The 17,988-nt window shown below is 37.7% G+C and overlaps 1 protein-coding gene across 8 annotated transcripts in view; it reads left to right on the top strand.

Moving 5' to 3' along the window:
* The window catches only part of POU2F1 (POU class 2 homeobox 1), a 108,062-nt gene that overhangs the window by 75,403 nt on the left and 14,671 nt on the right, over positions 1 to 17,988 (top strand). For 7 of the 8 annotated variants that reach the window (XM_065741897.1, XM_065741905.1, XM_065741900.1 and 4 more), the window contains 3 exons: positions 6,678 to 6,804; positions 15,172 to 15,266; positions 17,525 to 17,698. In XM_065741897.1, the coding sequence (XP_065597969.1) occupies positions 6,678 to 6,804; positions 15,172 to 15,266; positions 17,525 to 17,698 (396 nt within the window). The remainder of the gene's footprint in view (positions 1 to 6,677; positions 6,805 to 15,171; positions 15,267 to 17,524; positions 17,699 to 17,988) is intronic. The other variant, XM_065741898.1, reaches the window with a different exon arrangement.

Genomic DNA, 17,988 nt, shown 5'->3' on the forward strand with positions numbered 1-17,988 from the left:
ATCTCTACATAGAGCAAGGTTCTTGCTATATAATACTGCAGTTTGATTGGTCTAGCTGTGCAAAACATGTTGAGTATGTAATCTCCAAGGTTCCTTCTTCCACTGAGCAGCCTTTTCACACTGGCTGACACTTCCTATTTGGACTATTTTCACTTGTATTCTACTGGGACAGAGTGTCTAAGAAGTGAAGATGAGAGCTGATTAAGTAAAACAACGGAAACGTCACAATTATTTGTGAAGTGCACTGTTGAATGTGCTACTTCTTTGTTGCAGTAGTTCACCAGTGGGGTAGGAGCCTGGTTCTGTTACCAGTTTTGTACTGGCTGAAGTGGACAGGCTCTGTGGTGCTGTTCTGAAAGTTCTAGCCTCTATGGCTGTATTTTTAGAGGCCGCTGTGGTGCCAAACCAAAAGCCCAAATTAGAAAGCCAGTGCTGGTGTGATACCCACTAAGCCTCTTGGTGCACTGTGACACTTGAGTCACGTGAACAAACGACTGCATTCAGTGTCATGGTATAGAGATGACTCAAAAATGTAATGTTCAAGGAAACTTGTAATACCCAAGACCATCTCTCATTTTTATTAAGCATTTGTATGTAGGCAGTTTAGGAATGGAAAAGGAAGTTGATGGTTAGCATCCAGCTGCAATCTGTGTGTCTTTCAGGTTCCTATCTGATGTTGTGCAAGTCTTTTAACCTAAACTTAAATGATCCACAGTCATGCCTCTTATTCTCCCTGTGTGCAACTTAAGATAGTGACGTCTGTTTTACTTAACCAGTGTTTAAATTTCGTATGAAGTCTGTACGTTGAATCCTGGCTTTACACTTGTCAAGCATGCCAATGACATGGTTGAGATTTCTAGAGACAGTTTTGTGTGTGTGCGAGATGTTGCTCTCCTATTCTTCCGCTGTGGTGAGATGCTGTGTAAGTATGTGAAGCTTCTAGTTCAGTGCTGTGAGATTTTTTCTTCAGAATTTACAAAGTCTTGAGAGAAGGTTTTGAGTAGAGTTGAAATAACCAAACATATGCCATCAAATAGACAACTCACTTCAGAAGCTCTATTTTGTGTGCTTGAATGAGCTAAAGGCTTTCTGGAAAAAAATAGCATGTGATCATGCAGTTGTCACCATATATGAAGTGTATTTGCAGTGCAAGTGGAACAAATGAAAGTTTCACTTACTGAGAGATTCCTAATTTCTTGAACATTAGATGCAGCAGTTCCTTTTGAACTAGGTTCTTCCAGTATATGTTGATTGTTTTGCTTCCTCTTATCGTAAAAGTGCACGGTATAATTTGCACAGCTGTTGGACATAATTTGAGGTGTTTAATGAAAAACTTCCACGGTCTGTGTTTGTAGTTGGATAACACTATGCTTTTTGACCCATCTCAATACCTTTTTATGAGTGGTGCTCAGCTTTGCGTTGCCACTGTAAACACATAGCTGATTACACAAATAGCTGAGTGTTTATTTTATTTGATGGTTTTTGAATAATTGATTAACTGGCAGGTCTCTGCAGCAGGGGGATTACCATATTTATTTTAATTAGCTAATTGCACAAACATGACTTCTTTAATGTGCGCTGCAGTTAATGTAAGGTATCTGCTGTAGGAATCTGGAAGATGTCAGTACTGCTGCTGTGAGCTGATGCTAAACCATCAATAAGTAGTTGTACCAAGTTTTGGAGTTCTTTAGAGGCTTCTTTGCTTGTTTTCAGAATCTATCATCAGTGTTTGTATGATGTAAACTTCAAAATGACAGGTACTTAACTTCGAAGTGAAGTTCTTACTTGAGATAATGGCATCGAATTTAGAACTTTGGTTTAAAAAGAAAAAATGTCCTCATATCAAAATGTTCCACTCATCTTGCCAGAGATAGGAATTGGATTCCTGTGATCTTTCTGACTTCATAGGAAGCACCAGAAGATGTGTTTCTACAAAAATCTGTCCCTCTCTTTCTGCATTTGAAAAACAAAGAATAGCCTAGGAAAAGTGTCAGTTTTTTGCATGGTTGCTGTTAGGAGATTTTTTTTTTGTAGTGCAACAGGAAAACAATAAAACTTTCCAAAAGTAGAAATGAAATTGAATTTCAAATGAATCTGAAGAATTTATAGCATTATTTGAGTGAATAGCCTTGGAGATGTTGTTTTTATTCTACTTTACATAATTATATTTTTATATTCAAACGAAACTCAGTCAAGATACTATTTACCTAAACAAATGTAGAGAAGAAGATTACTTATACCTTATCTTGACACCTCAGTTTTAAGTTTTCTCATATTAACTGGATACACTTAAACAAAAAGTTCTTCTCTTTGATCTTAGAAATATACTAACACATGAGCGTCCAACCTTTTGGCTTGCCTGGGCTGCATTGTGTGAAGATGAGGACTGCATAAATGTATATAGCTCTGAAAGTAATGCCTCCTACTGATTTCTGTGGAAATGGCAACAGATATAAAGAGCACAATAACTCTGATTGACCAAATTCTTATCTAGAAAATGCTGTTTTTCCACATGGTCACTGCCATTAGCTCTGCATTTTTGCCAGTGATGAACAAGAGCTTGTGTGCTGCACTTGTAAAAATCTGTTCCAGTGGAGGTCACCTGCTGTAACTGTTGTCTGTTGCTGAAATTCACCACTCACCACCTCACATCCACTGTTGGGTCTCCGTAACCATTCAGCAAGCATTGATGAATATCAATGGGTGCAATTTTTTCTACATAGAGGAGTTCAGTTCCACACTTCTGCTTCATATGCACTTCCATGTTGGACACCATTTTGTGAGACTACCCTTATTCTGCCATCCATCACGCAGAAACAACATGGGGAGGTTCAGCTTCTACTGCCAATACTGCCAGTATCCTCCTCTGACACTGTGGGCCAACAAAATAAGATAGGAGGTATTACTTTTGAAGCAGCCCTCATAAAATATAATATAGTCAATGTATATAAATTACAAAACTTATTTTAATTTTTAATTATTTTTATCAAAACATACAAAAACCATATACAAAAACATACAAAAAAATAATGATTTTTATCAAAACATACAATAAAGCCACAAAAACAGTGGAATATGTGTCTCTGTGAAGCTGACACATCAGTCTGGTTTGATGGCAGTGGCTACAATTCTTTCAAGGTGTTCATCAGAGATATTTGATGAAATTTCACTTTCTGTGCTTCAGACTGGAGAGCAGTTGTTCACAAATGTATGTACTGCCAAAAAGCAATTGTGTGAGTAGGATGTGACTGTAAACTGAATATTTCTCTCTGGCAAGAGATGTCTTAGAAAAAAGTCTTGTAAAGAGGCATCAATTAGTTTTAATGGCAACTGTATACATTCCATTTGAAAATTTGTAAGACTGAGAATGGAGTTGTGAATTTAAAAATTGCTTATTTTTTGATCATCTTTAAACCTACTCTCAACCTCTCAAAACCTACTCTAAACCTATTCTTTATTGACACAAAGCGTGGCTACATTTTCTTCTCTGTTCATAGAACTATGTTTAGCCAGTGTATCAAAATGCATGAAAATATTTGCCATCACTTGAGCAGGTACTGCACAGTACTGTGTCCTGGTTTCTGCCTAGATGGAGTTAGCAGTGCACTGATTCTCTGTTGGTGCTGAGTGGTCGGGCAGGATGCTGAGTGGGAAGAGGCAGTTGCCATGAGGGCCAGGTGTAGCAGGGGATGCATCACACTGTGGGCTGAGCCAGGCCGCATGTGGGCTGTAGCCTGGACGTGCTTGTGTTACCATATACCCTGTCCTGGTTTTTAATACCCTTGGCTTGTTTTTTTTGTACATATTTGTTTCTCTTGTGGTTTCTCAAATCATTTGAAAAATGCTGTGTCATCTCGGAATTTCACATTAGCTTGCTTTAGTGCAGGAGGCCCACAACCTATCTATCTCTGTCCATATTTTTTTCCTCAAAACTTCCTTCCTAATTCTACTTTTTAGATTTATACTTTTTTTCATTATTTTCATCTTTCAGCCTCTCTTCATTTTTTTTCCACTCGATTCTCAGCCATACAGTTTCTTCCACTGCATTTAGTCCTCACGTTCAGTTCTGTGTGAGCCTCGCTATGGTGGAGGGTTTGCTCAGTCTGCAAAGGTAACTGGTAGAGTAATGACTATCAGTAAATGAGTGAAGGTCTGTCTTGCATTGGGCTCAAGAAGTAGGAGATTTTAGTAACATTTCTAGCTAATGTAACTTCAGCATGAAGCCAGGAGAAACTTGGAACATTACTGGAAAAAAAAAGGAAGAAGTCTGTCTTTTTTAAGGAAGGAAGTTAGCCCGAATTCTATAGGAATGGTTGCAGTACTTCCCAAATTTTACAAAAGCAAACAATGTTATCAACTTAAAAAAAAAAACACACTCTGTTCTGTGGGTTCTGTTTTGATGTTTTGCTATTCTCTTCCAAAAGAGAACTTTTCATTGTTTGGTCAGTGCCATCTCGTGTCTGTCTGCCATGCTACGATTCTGCATGCTTTTGTCTTAACTTGATGAAGTTGCCTCAGTGATAGATGGCCAGTGCCTTTATAAATGGAGGTTAAGTAGTCATTTTCTTGTAATGCATGTTTTGTGGTCTCATGAGTCAGTGGATTCTTTAACTTCCTAAGCTGCCTTTTTGACACTCCCATTCCACCTCCTTAGAAGATTGTTGGAGCTCTTAAGTCTTAGCTTAACATCTTAAAAATAACATAAGAACTCAGATAGATATGTATTTCAAATGGTTGCATTGTTTGTATAAGAAGTTATCCTTGACACTGTCTTGACTTTTCAACTCTCTGCTGGTAGCAGTTAATGACCTTGCACATCTGCTGGCAGAGCAGCTCGTGCAAGTTCTCAGTAACCTGCATCAGTCAAAAATACATGCTAGTTAGTATAACAAGCCTTGAGAAGCAGGTGTTTCTTAGTCTGTCTCACTTTCACTGAGCTTACATTTAGAGGTATGTTAACATGAACAGCTCCATTCATGCAGTCATACTGAGTGCTGGTTTAGGAGTGGCCTGGTGTTGTTAGCCTTCAGACACAGGTAGATATAGTGAGGCTTTCTGTCAGCAGGTACTTGAGTATCTAGGCTACTTACCTGAAAGACAGTTTTGGGCAGCTTTTTGATTTTGTTTTAACTAGAGTATGCAACTATTGGAGATCTTTCTGACTTTTATCTACCTGCTGTGTGTGTGCAAGCAGCACACTTCTTGAAATAGCTTCTTCTGCACATGTATTTGGATAATTCATGCAGATTACCTCTGTTCTGTTGACTAACTTTATACTGTGCTTCAGCTTTCAAATATAGATTATTCTTACTATCGTCTTCCCTGAAGAAGTTTAAAAAGACTAGTTTGGTGTGATTTTTATTTTGTAGTTCTGCTTTTTTTGTTCTCCAGCTAAACAAGTTGAACCATTTTTCTTGATGATTGATTCTCAGAGATCAGCATTTATGTTAAAAGCAATCATTTAATTATAAGAAATCAACAGTTTTGAACGGTTTAAATACATAAAAGTAGAGTTCTACAACAGAGCAGTGTTTGGGTAGCTGCATCTACTACACTTGCTGTAATTTTATGGAAAACTAAGCAAATATATGTTTACTATTCGGGTTAGCTGCTTCCCAAAATTTGACGTGAACAACTGGAGTGCAAACAAGAAATCTATAATTTTTTGCTTTCCTATTAATAATTAAAATTTACTTGCAGATTGTTGTTATAAATAAAAATACATAGGCCACTCTGAAAGCGATGCCTCCTATTTATTTCCATGGGAAATATTACAGATACAAAGAACATAGTAACACTGTTTGGTAGGGCAAATTCTCAGCCACAAAACATTGTTTTAAACATTGTCACCATTAGCTGTACATTTTTGCTAGTATTGAACAAGAGCTTGTACGCCGTGCTCATAAAAATCTGTACCAGTGGAGGTGACCTACTGTCTCCATCACTACTACTGAAGCACCAGTCAGTGTGCTCACATTCACCATTTGGTCTCCATAAATGTTCAGCAAACATTGATGAAAGTCAGTGGGTGCCATTTTCCCACATGGAGGAATTCAGTGACACCCCTTTGCTTCATCCGCACTCCCATGTCATGCTTCCCTTCTGCTGCTGTCTGTCACAAAACAAAATGAAACAGAATATTGGTGGGAAGGTTCATCTTCTACTACCATACCACCAACATCCACTTCTGATGTTGTAAGACAACATAATAAAATAGGAGGCATTACCTTCAGGGCAGTCCTTGTAGCTCCTAGCAGAAATGTGCTGGATTTCTCAACAGTGAATGGCGTAGTAGAAGTTGCATCCTTAAACATAAGTCTGAGAAATACAAGTGCTGACAAGTATTTGGAAACTTATCTGTTTTGGTTGAGGGGGAGGGGAACTTGTATTTTTTTAAATAAAAGCAGAACAATGTTAGAAATATTTTGCTGGGTTATTTGGCAAACAGTTTTTGTTGGTTTTGTGGGTTTGGTTTTTTTTGTTTGTTTGTTTTGTAGGGCAGTGAAATTCACAGTGCCAGTCTAAAAGGTATTTTAGTAGCAGGACTGATGTATTTAACATCTAGTTTAATTAGGAATCATGGCTGACATAAATGTGTAACAACAGCTCTTTTTCCTTTTTCTTTTTATCTCTTTTTTTCTTTCTTTTTTTTTTTCCCCTTCCCCTGTTTCCTTAAGGATTTGCAGCACTTGCAGCAGCTTCAGCAGCAGAATCTCAACCTGCAACAGTTTGTGTTGGTGCATCCAACAACCAACTTGCAGCCAGCACAGTTCATCATCTCACAAACACCGCAGGGGCAGCAGGGTAAGTGCTCCTTGCCAGAAAAGAAAATCATACATAACTTTTTTTGAGGAAAAAGTGGAACCAGGGAGGTTTATACACCTTCATTATCACGGTTGATATTCCCTGGGAAACGTAACAGTATTGGAATTAAGATTCCTGTCTAACAGGTTGACCCTTTCTGGGTGTTACTTCTCAGCCTCATCAAAGTTTGTGTAGATGACTTCTCAAGGAGAGACAATCCAGAGGTCATGTTATAGGGACATTTGGTAACAAGAGTTCTTGGGAAATATTGCATCATATGAATTTCTAGGTGGTTCCTCAAGAAGGAAGGAGTAAAATAAACTTTTTACACTGGCAGGACAAGGAGAAACAGTTCTAGACTAAAAGATGGGAGATTCTTCCTCTGTCATCTGCCCTAAATTTTCACTGAGAGAGTGATGAGGCATTGGCACAGGCTGCCCAGAGAAGCTGTCTCCCTGTCCCTGGAGATGGTTGGGTGGGTCCCTAGGCAACCTGATGTAGTGCCTGATTTGGTGGTTGGTAACCCTGTTTGCAGCAGGGTAGGTGGAGCTAGATGGTCTTTGAGATCCTTTTCAACCTAACATGTAAGTCTATGGAATGTTAAGATTCCATGGATTCTATGATCCTAAGGAAGCTTACTGGCAAGGCAACTCTCCAGAATTCATAAGCAGTCGTAGGAGGTGGAATCCTGGAGACTTGGCGTGGCTTACATTTTAAGGGCAAATCAGGGTAGTGGTAGAAAGTAGTACCATGCTAGTTAAGATATTGCATAGGGTCCTCACTCCAAGAACTGATATTGCAGTACATTATGGTACTGATTGCACCTTTTGTTGATGCCCTCAGAAAGCTGTTTTTGGCCATGGATGATGGATTCCAATGCTGATACAATCAAAGTCTTTTTTTCCCTTCTTTTCTACATGAGCCTGTAGTTGATCAGATCTGGGAATCAAATTTTCTTGTTCAAAATGCATATCATTCATGGCTGAAGAGTATTCCAGAGCCTGACTGTCCTAGAGTAGCTCTTGGCACCTTATTTTCTTCTATTCCTTTCAGGTTGTTGTTTCTTATTTCTTCTTCTTTTTTTTTTTTTTTGCGTGTGTGTGTGCATCATTTCTTCTTACATAGTATGACTGGAGAACTGGCTTTCCATTATGCCGAAGCTGAATGCACTAACATTTGAATAAAGAATTAGTCAAAATTAACCTTCTTTTAACAGTACTTGATTTAGGAGAAATTTTCTCAGCACCAGTAGAAAACATCTAAGAGACTGTTCTGTGAGCCATTTAGCAATATGCTACTTTCTTGAAATAAGGCAGAATTTAAAAGCCTTTCATACAGTTTTTAGAAGATATCAGAGTTCACCAAAGTTACATTCAAGAGTCTTCATGATTGTTTAAAAGACTCCTTTAAGGAAATAACAAGCAAAAAAGCCACTGCTTTGAAAAACTCAACAATCATTATTCATATCTGCCTACAGTTTTCAGAGTATTTCTCCTGGGTATTCTAAAATACATCTGAAGATGCTTCTCAAAGAGTGGAACTATGAGTAGCATATTTCATTCATCTCTCAAAATGAGTTTTGTATTATAGAATGGGAAGAAAGTTTTTTGTTTTAAATCTTCTGAAGTAGAATTGCTACCAGAAGATGATTTCACAGTTTATTTTGCAGGGAACTGCTCTGAAAGTGATTTCTTGACTACAGTGAGACCTGCATATTGCTGTCATCACTGACGCAGTGTGTGTAGAAACACTATGTATTACTGGTAATGTGCAGCCTGGACAACTGAATAGTTCAAAAAATGTAGGAAGATTTATATTCTGTATTCTGACCATCAGCCTCTAGTGTGTGACAGCTTTCCAAACGGAAATGCTTGAATGGATCTAATTTTCTTCATGAGCACTCAATGATAAAGCAACATGTATGTCATAATAGTCCTTATCTCACTTTCTAGGTATGGCATTCTGCAGTATTTCATAGTTATTGTTAGACAGTCTCGAACAGTGTGTTATCATTTATAAGAAAGATTGAAAAAATGTGTTTTTATCATTTCTTTTGAGCAGACTTCACTATTTTGTTCTTGTCCTATTGCTCCTTTAGTCAACTTCCAAAAATAAAAGATTTTGGAGAAACTAGCATAGGTGTTTCTTTAAGACATTCAACTTTTTTGGATGCCTTATCAGTACTGTGTGGGGCTTTATATATGTGCATCCACTTAGTAACTAAAATAAAAGTTTGTAGTTACGTATTATCTATTCTGGAAGAAATCTGTTGCTTTATACACTACACTGCATGTTTTCTATAGTCACGTGCATGAAAAACTTTAGTATGTAAGAATTGAAGGAAATGGATGGAGAATGCCATCACTAAGCAGGGTCATAGAAGACATGAAGACATTAGGTAGAGAGAATCATCTCCTGCTTGGAGAAGTAGTGGAGGCAGAGCGACACAGTCATCAGCAGCCTCATGTACGTTCTTGGAAGGAGTTGAATTCGGTGGCTTAAATACTCTTAAGGTCTAACCTGCCAAATTTTTTAGAGAACTCAATAACCACATATTAATTAAAAACATCAGTTTGTCATTTTGCTTTCTTCAGAGCATAGATCACAGTAGTAGATGGGAAATTCTTGCTGTAAGTCTGCTGCTCTGTCTGTAGTGTAGTTGTCTTCCTTTTACATGTCATTTCTGGTTGTGCAAGAGCTTATATGAAAAAAGATGTTGTGTTTCTCAAAGCTTGTAATAGGTAGCATCATACTCAAAGGAATTCTTTTAAGCCTCAACAAATAAGTGGAAGGCTAAATGGAAATAGAAATTTTGAATAATTCCTTACTTAGAACAATTATTATCCCCATGTTTTGTTAAAATTACAGGCAGGAACGTAGACCTAATACTCTTTATACCTCTTGGATCTTGTATTCTGTGAAGTAATAGATCCATCTCTAGAATCATCAGTTTAGTTTCCTTTACTGTAATTCTGGCTGCTTCTCAAAAATATTGCACTTGAACGACCATTTTCCTTTCTACTTGGAAAATACTGCCAATAAAAATTTCATTAGTAGAAATCTGAATGGAGAAGGGGGAAATGGTACTGCATTTCATTTAAATTCATCCTGCATACAGAAGATAAGATGTGAGGAAAGACTGCATCATTGTCAAGAAGAGAGAATTGGTTTAGAAACATGAGATGCTTTCCGGAAGACTTTCTTCACAAGTAAATGTGGAAGAAAAGTTCATGTTTAGCTTTGAACATTGTATCTGAGCCTACACCTATTCTCAGGTTATTGCTGCTTATTATTAAAGACCTCCTTTGATTTCCTTTCTTATTGTAAAAATACCTGATATGATGGTAGCAGGCCAAATTCGTTACTGTTTTCAGATACTTTCTAGTTGTATTTTGGATTAAAAAATTTAAAAAGATCACTTCTGTTTCTTTTTAGATGCATCACATTTGTAACGGAAAGGTGTTTGTCTCTTCTGAGACTGTGCGCCTGTAGTGCACTTGCAGGACTTCTCTATTTTGTTAATAATGTGCTGGGTGAACCAGGTGCAAGTGGTTTGATGCCGTCAATAATGCAGATAAGGAGATACAACTCTTCATTCTCAAGAGCTTCTTAATGACAATATATTTGGTGACAAAAAGCAGTTGAATAAAATGTAACTGACTCGTATTCATTCCCTAAAGAGGGAAAAGCTAAAAGCGGAACGAGGAATAACTTGATAGAAGGGATTTAAAGGGTGATTTTTTTCCCCTGGGCTACAAGCATTCATTACCGAGATATGAATTAAGTTCTTAATATTTACTGCCTGCTTTGAAATCAAATATTCAGAGCTAATAATCCCAATAGCATTAATAGGTAAAAATGTAGATATTCATAGTGGTAGGGTGCTGGCACTTTTTTGTGGATAAGTGAAGTGAAATTTCTTCAAGACTGCAGTTCCAACTTCAGCATATATGCATCCATATTCTTGAACTGATTCTAAAAGTTAACTGGACACTGTAAAAGGCGCAGCAGCATGCTGCATATTTGTAGGAATCTGTAGATTAGAACTTCCTCTGCTGTGTTGATTCCCAAGTATAATTCCAGCTTTGAATCCCCACTTTAGAAGATCTGGATTAGATAAAATGAGGTACACCAAAGTGTCTGGGAGTTTTCTTTACATCAGTGAAGTTGATCAAATAACACCGTATGTAATGTGTAGTCTAATACTTCTCCTTTCATTTTTATTTTTTCAGTTAATCAAATTATGATCATGTAATGGTTTGGCTTTGTACACCAACTTCCAGGATACACGCGTGAAAAAAAGAACAGCTCTGGCAGAGAAAAAGCAGTCAAGTTTTTCTTTGATGAAGAAATTCATTCTTTTAGGGAGCTGAGAGATAAATTATGTATTATGATTCTGGGCCAGCTTTTTAAAAATGATGCTGAAAAGATTTGCACTTCAGTGTTTGCTTAGCTTTAGACAATAGCAACTAAACCCCAGATCAGGCCTTAGGGACTGTTGACTGTCAGAAAGTCTTTGGCTTGAGCTGTTATTCATATTACTTGTAGATATTAAAGGGAAAGTTCTGGGTGATTGTAGATGCCTTTATTTTAACTATTTAAAAAAAAAAATTGATTTTTCTTGGATGTAACCTTTTCTACAGCCATACAATTATCCAAATGATCAGTTTCATACAAGTGATCTATTTGCCATTATTAGTGCAGTTAAACTACAGCACTCTACTGTTTCTGATCCTCTCTCCTGGGTTCTGACTCTGTGGAGTTAGATATGCAAGTACAGTATTACTTAGATTAAAAAAAAATCATATAGGTGGAAGGGACCTATAGAGCTTATGTAGTGTTGTTCACATTCCATCCCAATTTAAAGAAAAAAAAACAAAAAACAAAAAACCACGCACACAAAACTAGAAAAACAACTCTATATCTAGTTGGAGTTTTCCATGTTCTTGCTCCTATCTGTTGATACTTACTACTGTGCACACCCTCCAGAAGAGTCTGTTTCTATCCTTGGAGACAGCAGGAGCTGAATTAAGCAGATCTATGATGCATTCCTGGTGTGAGTGTTCAGGCTTGTTTGTCATCCTGATAGGCCTTGAGCGTATGTAATCTGGGATGTCATTGTGTCTTGTACTGGTGATGTACTGGATAGACCAATGCAGGCTGGACATGATGTTCCAGACATGGTCTCACTTAGATAGAATTAGAGTCCTACCTATTGACCATGCTCTTACTAATTAATACAGCCTAAGGCATGATTATTAAAAGGGCATAGAGCTGACTTGTATTCAATTTATAGGTTCATAGGTTCATTAGGTTGGAAAGGACCTACAAGATCATCTAGTCCAACCATCCTCCTATCACCATCCCCACCCAACTACTAAATCAAGTCCCTTAGCACCTCATCTAAACGCTTCTTGAACAGCACCAGGGATGGTGCCTCAACCACCTCCCTAGGCAGGCCATTCCAGTGCCTGACCACTCTTTCAGAAAAGAAATGCTTCCTCAGGTCTAATCTAAATCTTCCCCGGCGCAACTTGTGGCCATTCCCTCTCGTCCTGTCATTATTTATCAGGGAGAAGAGGCCCACCCCCTCCTCACCACAACCTCCCTTCAGGAAGTGGTAGAGTGCAATAAGGTCTCCTCTGAGCCTTCTCTTTTTTTTTGGGACAACCGATTTGTTGTCCCCTAGGTGTTTTTCTGCAAAACTGTGACCTAGAGTGTAAGTGCACAGCTTGTATTGCTGCACACTCTAGCCTATTTCTGGGACTTTGCATTTTCTTCCATTGATCTTCATGAATTCCATTTGTCCGGCTAGCCTGGATCCAAGCTTCCAGTCTGTTGTCTGCTCTCTGAATGTGATGTTGTCCCCAAACTTGCTGAGAGTATATTCTTCACTATTGTCCATTTTAGTAATTAGGACAATAAACAGCTTTAGCAGTGGTGTATCAGTCTACAAGGAAGCAAAAAACTCTGAAACACCAATGCCACTGCAGTTACCTAGAAGGTGCTGTTTTGGACTTAGCCCTTTAGCATAGCATTTAAAGTTCACGTACGTTGTTGCTGAAGTTTTCTTGGACCAAAGTGTGGGGAGTAATAGTCTCAGGGGAAAAAACAAGAATGAAGCTTTAACTAGTACAAGTCTCATCTGAAAAGAGCTAAACTGCAGCTGCCCGCATGAGGAAGCTAATAAGTGTCTGAAGTATACATGGCAACTCTTTGGAAAGACTTAAGTCAATGAGAGAGGTGCATACTGTATGAAAACAGTTGAGCTGCTATCTCTGTTTCCTGATTAATTACTTTGGTCATCTAGAGACTTAACTTCAGCTTTTTCTTTCTCCAGTTCCTGCCTGAGGGACTTAGCATCAGTATTTAAGTAGGGTGAAGTGATGTCAAAACTGTATGAAACATGTTCAGGATTTTCTATTCTGTCTTTCAGTGGTAATTACTTCAGAATATATGAGTGAGAATAAAATGAGGAAAAGCATAGTGATTGCATGCTCTTTAATGAAAGTCTTATTGCCAGTAAAATACCCTCTGGGATTTCTTTGAGAACAAAACATCACAAAAGGACAATCCTCAGTACTCTTATTACAGTTATGAATCAGTAACTTGTGGTCAGTGTTGTTAGCAGGTAGATAAAGAGATCGCATGTGGTCACTGTCAGATGCCTTTTTTTGTCTTATTGATGGTCAACTACTCTATAGCATCATCATGATGCCTTGGCCCTTTCTGTTTTGGACTGTCGGTTGAAGACAAAAGTTCTTTGCTTAGAGAATACTGTTCTCTAATTAGTAACTAAACTCAAGTAGCTGTAATTGTCTTTCAAGTGGACAAACATTTGCCTTAGAATAAGAATTGTATATATGCTAGTAGTTAGCAGTCTTGGAATTTCTCAAACCAATCCATTCCCACACCATGATTTTTCAGAACAACTGAACATTCATTATGTGATACAAAACAAATTTGGAAAGTTGTCTATGGCTGGGCTATTATTTAGTATAAGGAAAATTATCTTAAAAAGAATAGCACAGTAAAATCAGTGTCAGAAGGCAATTCTGCAGTTTAGCATCCCTCACTAAAGATGCATTTTCTCCTGTCTACATAGATAGTCCTAGGATAGTATTTGCATCTTCTATGGCTTTACCTTCACAAACATCTAGTTTCCCACTCGCTATTTATCAAGTCCTAGTTCCTGAGTCCCTTGTTTGTATTCTGCTAAAAGGCAGCTGACTGTAAGTGGTGTGCCCAACCAGCTTATGAGTCTGGACCCACCACATCAAACTCAAACTGTGTGGTTTTCTTTATGTGCTATTTGGTTCTGTTCTCTGAGTGGTTTTAAAGTGTCTATCTGCTGTTGCTGCTTCACCTCTTATTCACCACCTGATTTTTAGGAACTTTATATATTGAAAATGCTGGCTAGAGGTAGGCTTAATTAGCCAGAGCCTAAAATCATTGTGGGGAAAGTTAATAGATGTAGTCGGGAGTTACTTAGAATATCAGTAGTTTTATTCACAGTAAGATCAAGGGAACTGATTAACTGTAGTTCTATCTTTGTCAAGATTCTTACTTTTAAAAAATACATTTCAGAATTAGTAATGCAGAACATTTCAGATAACTTTTGGTTAAATTACATAGATGCTAGGCTATTAATTTCTGGAAATACTTGATAGGACACACAGGTAGTAAACTGAAAGAGAATTTATTTTTAGAGTGACAGCATATTGTGTATATTGGTTGCATCAGTTTTAAGTGTTCTTTAATGTTTTCATTTCATAATAGTAGGAGACTTCATATATTTTGTGTAATGCTTATTCTATTTGTTCAATGTAAACAGTGTTCAGCATCTTTATTTTGGACAAGAGAAAGTTGTCACCTGGGCTTGTTTTGTCTTCTGGTATGATTTGCTAGGTACCTAGCATGGGATGGCATGGAGAGAAAGAAGAATGTTGAGGGAGCAACTGAACGTTAATGTTCAGTTGTTGGACTACTTTTTATTTTTACACGGCTCTTTGACTCTCAGTCAGCTATTGGTTACAGGAAGAAGTTTATCTGTGATGTCTGAAAGGGTCAGTAAATGATTCCCACACACAAAACTTGAAGAACCGCAGTTACTAGAACTGTTTCTACAGGGGAGAGTAGTACAGATTTCATTTCAGTTCTCTGTTAGCATGCGTACTTCAGGAAAATACAAGGAGATTTTGGCCTGTCAAGACCGAAGTCTAGAGGTGTCTCAGCAGGGATAAAATAGAGGCTTGCACCTCAGATTTCTTCTGTCTTTGATTATTTGGCAAAAGCCTTGTTTCACCTCATTTCATGTAATAGTCATTGTTCAGTAGGTAAACCCAAACTACCCTTTTCTCTTTCCAGGTCTCCTGCAAGCGCAGAATCTCTTAACGCAACTACCTCAGCAAAGCCAAGCCAACCTCCTGCAGTCTCAGCCAAGCATCACCCTTGCCTCGCAGGTCAGCCTTATTTCTAGAGTTCATGAGTTTCTTTGGGGGGATTTGAATCGTTGCAAGGGAGTGAGCCCTTTGTAGCTCAGTTACAGTAGTAAGTACAGCTTTACTACAGGTATAAATGCAGTAATAGTATTGAATTTGTCTTTCTGCATAGATTCAATATAGAACAGAATTACCTGTAACTTCAGTTTTGTAATTTCTCACTCTAAGCTACTATATTTATTTTTTCCACATACTTTTTATTTTTAACTGAAAGTTTTCGTGTTTGATATTTTGATTTAAGGGGACTAGAGGAGCATTTGATTTCTTGTAAGGTTTATTTAGAAAATTTATACATTTGTGAAAATCAGAGGAGCAAGGTGTGGGCTGCTCAAAAAGAGGACTGCAGACTAGTATCTTTTTTTTAGAGATTGCAGTGGTAATCTGTCTCTGTTCTAGCTGAGTTGTTTCACCATTATTGTCAAGTCATTGCCAGTCTTATTAGTTACCTTCTGTGAAGATACTGTCAGGAATGCATTAAAATATTGTTAGATATATGTTAAAATATTAAAGCTCTATGATTAAGCTCTCAGACTGTAAGAAAACCAATTCTAAGATTGCACGTGCCTGCAAATTTAATTTTGCTTCACTCTGTATTTTACTGTGCAGCTTAGTTACATGACTGCATTCTAAAATACTGTATAATATCATACAGTATCATCCTGCCTTGGTTACATGTGAGAAATTTTTAGTCTGTAATAATGCCTGTGTCTATCAGAGTCTTAGAAAACTACGTTTTCTGTTATACCACCTAAAGTACTTTTCTTGTGCCATGCAGAAAATGAAATTTGTCTCACCTCTATAGTTTATACTTTGGTTAGCAGCATGATTCCTCACTCAAGATAATACTTGGATTTTGAAAAAGTACGAAAGCCACTAAGAGAAAGTAAATTATATGAAGGAGATGAAGTCAATAAAAACATTGAAGTAATTATTCACTGTGTTTAGCGTAAATTTAAAAAATAATGGGGCACATACGTCTGCAGTCCTAGAAAGTTCATACATGATCATATTATTTCTCAAGTAATGGAATTATTGATGCTGACCTTCCTCTGCCATCTGCTATGCATTGCACAATACTGCTGCTCTAAGCCAGGAGAAAAACAACAGCTTTGTAAAGACTCAGCTATGTATGGAGCATTTATTTTAGAACAGCCATTTCTGGATCTTTGCAAGCTACCTTGGTGTTGCATAGACTTGAGATTGAATTGTGCTGAAGGAGCCTCAAGTTTCAGAATTGGATGTAGGACATAAAAGCTAACCAGCTGAACTGAATATAATTAAACTCGAGTAAAAGATTTGTCTCTGCGTCTCAGATTATCTATTGCATATGAGAAGTTAAGAGATTTGCACCCAAAACATGTCTTCAGAGTCATCTTTTTTTCTCACATAAAACCTAAACCGTGCAGTATCAGATTTTAATGTATTTTTTCACCTGTTAACATTCTCCTTTATTTATTTATACAATTTCTTCTTATTGCTGTATGTAGTATGTTGATATTCAGGAAGAGTGAGCCTTGTGCTGACTGTCTGGAAGATTTGCCTTTTATGCAGAAGTAAAATAAGATCTAAAAGGAATGAATTTTTTTGCAAGTTGCGTTTACTTAATTTCTTGTATTGTCAGTGCTGTTACCCTTATTGCTGGAAGTATAAACAGAGAAGGGTTAGAAAGTGATGTATTTTTTTCCTTGCTCAAATTGTTGAATCACTCATGAGCAATGGTATTAGAGGAAGCTTGCCATGTGTGCCCCTTTAGGTGCTCACTGTTCCAAGATTATACAGATTTCAAGGTTTTTGGGCTGATGGCAGTGCCACTGCATACAAGTAGTAAATTCAGTTTTTTAATGATTAAAATTGGATGAATATCAAGATGTCTATAGCTGATAGAACTATATCAAGTAGGAGTGTTCAGCCTTTCTTCGAGTGGCTTCTGTAGCAAATGAAAGTTGTTGGTTATCTGCTACACTGAATATCTCTTAGGTTTCTTTAATGGGTTCTGTCAGAGCCTTTAAAAGTCTGTCGTATCAGTACAGTTTTCTGAGTTGTATTTGCTTGTTCTTGAGAGGAATGTAGATAATTCTAAAGAACTTCCTGATTGATGGAAATCTCGAATTCATTGATCTTTCTCGCAGAAACCTCTTGTGCTTTGTCTAAGGTTAATTCTTGCTGGTTATTCTTTTAAGTCTGATTTTCATATTTTTCCTTGCCCTCTACCCTAATAGCCAGCAACCCCAACACGCACAATAGCAGCGACCCCCATTCAGCCACTTCCACAGAGCCAGTCAACACCAAAGCGAATCGACACTCCCAGCTTGGAGGAGCCCAGTGACCTTGAGGAGCTTGAGCAGTTTGCCAAGACTTTCAAACAAAGACGGATCAAACTTGGATTCACTCAGGTGAGACTGCGTACCTTAGTGCCTACCAGTGTGGAATCTGAGGTCTCATCTTTCAAGTCTGGAGGGAGACTACAATTCCACCTTTTCCTAGGAGTACCTTCTTAAATAGGGTTATGCTCTGGCCTTTATGTAGGGGGATTTCTAAGAAATAACAGAAAAAGCCATACATCCATCTTACATCCCTGTTGGTTTTAAAGCATAGCCATTTTCCCAGCAGGTACATGCATTTACCAGCTCCAGATGTCATTGCGTGTGCACTATCCATTCTGAAGGATTTAAAATGAATGGGA

Source organism: Cyrtonyx montezumae, unplaced genomic scaffold (genome assembly GCF_038088225.1).
Source record: "Cyrtonyx montezumae isolate F1298 unplaced genomic scaffold, pur_monq_1.0 scaffold_3, whole genome shotgun sequence".
NCBI classification, from domain to species: domain Eukaryota; kingdom Metazoa; phylum Chordata; class Aves; order Galliformes; family Odontophoridae; genus Cyrtonyx; species Cyrtonyx montezumae.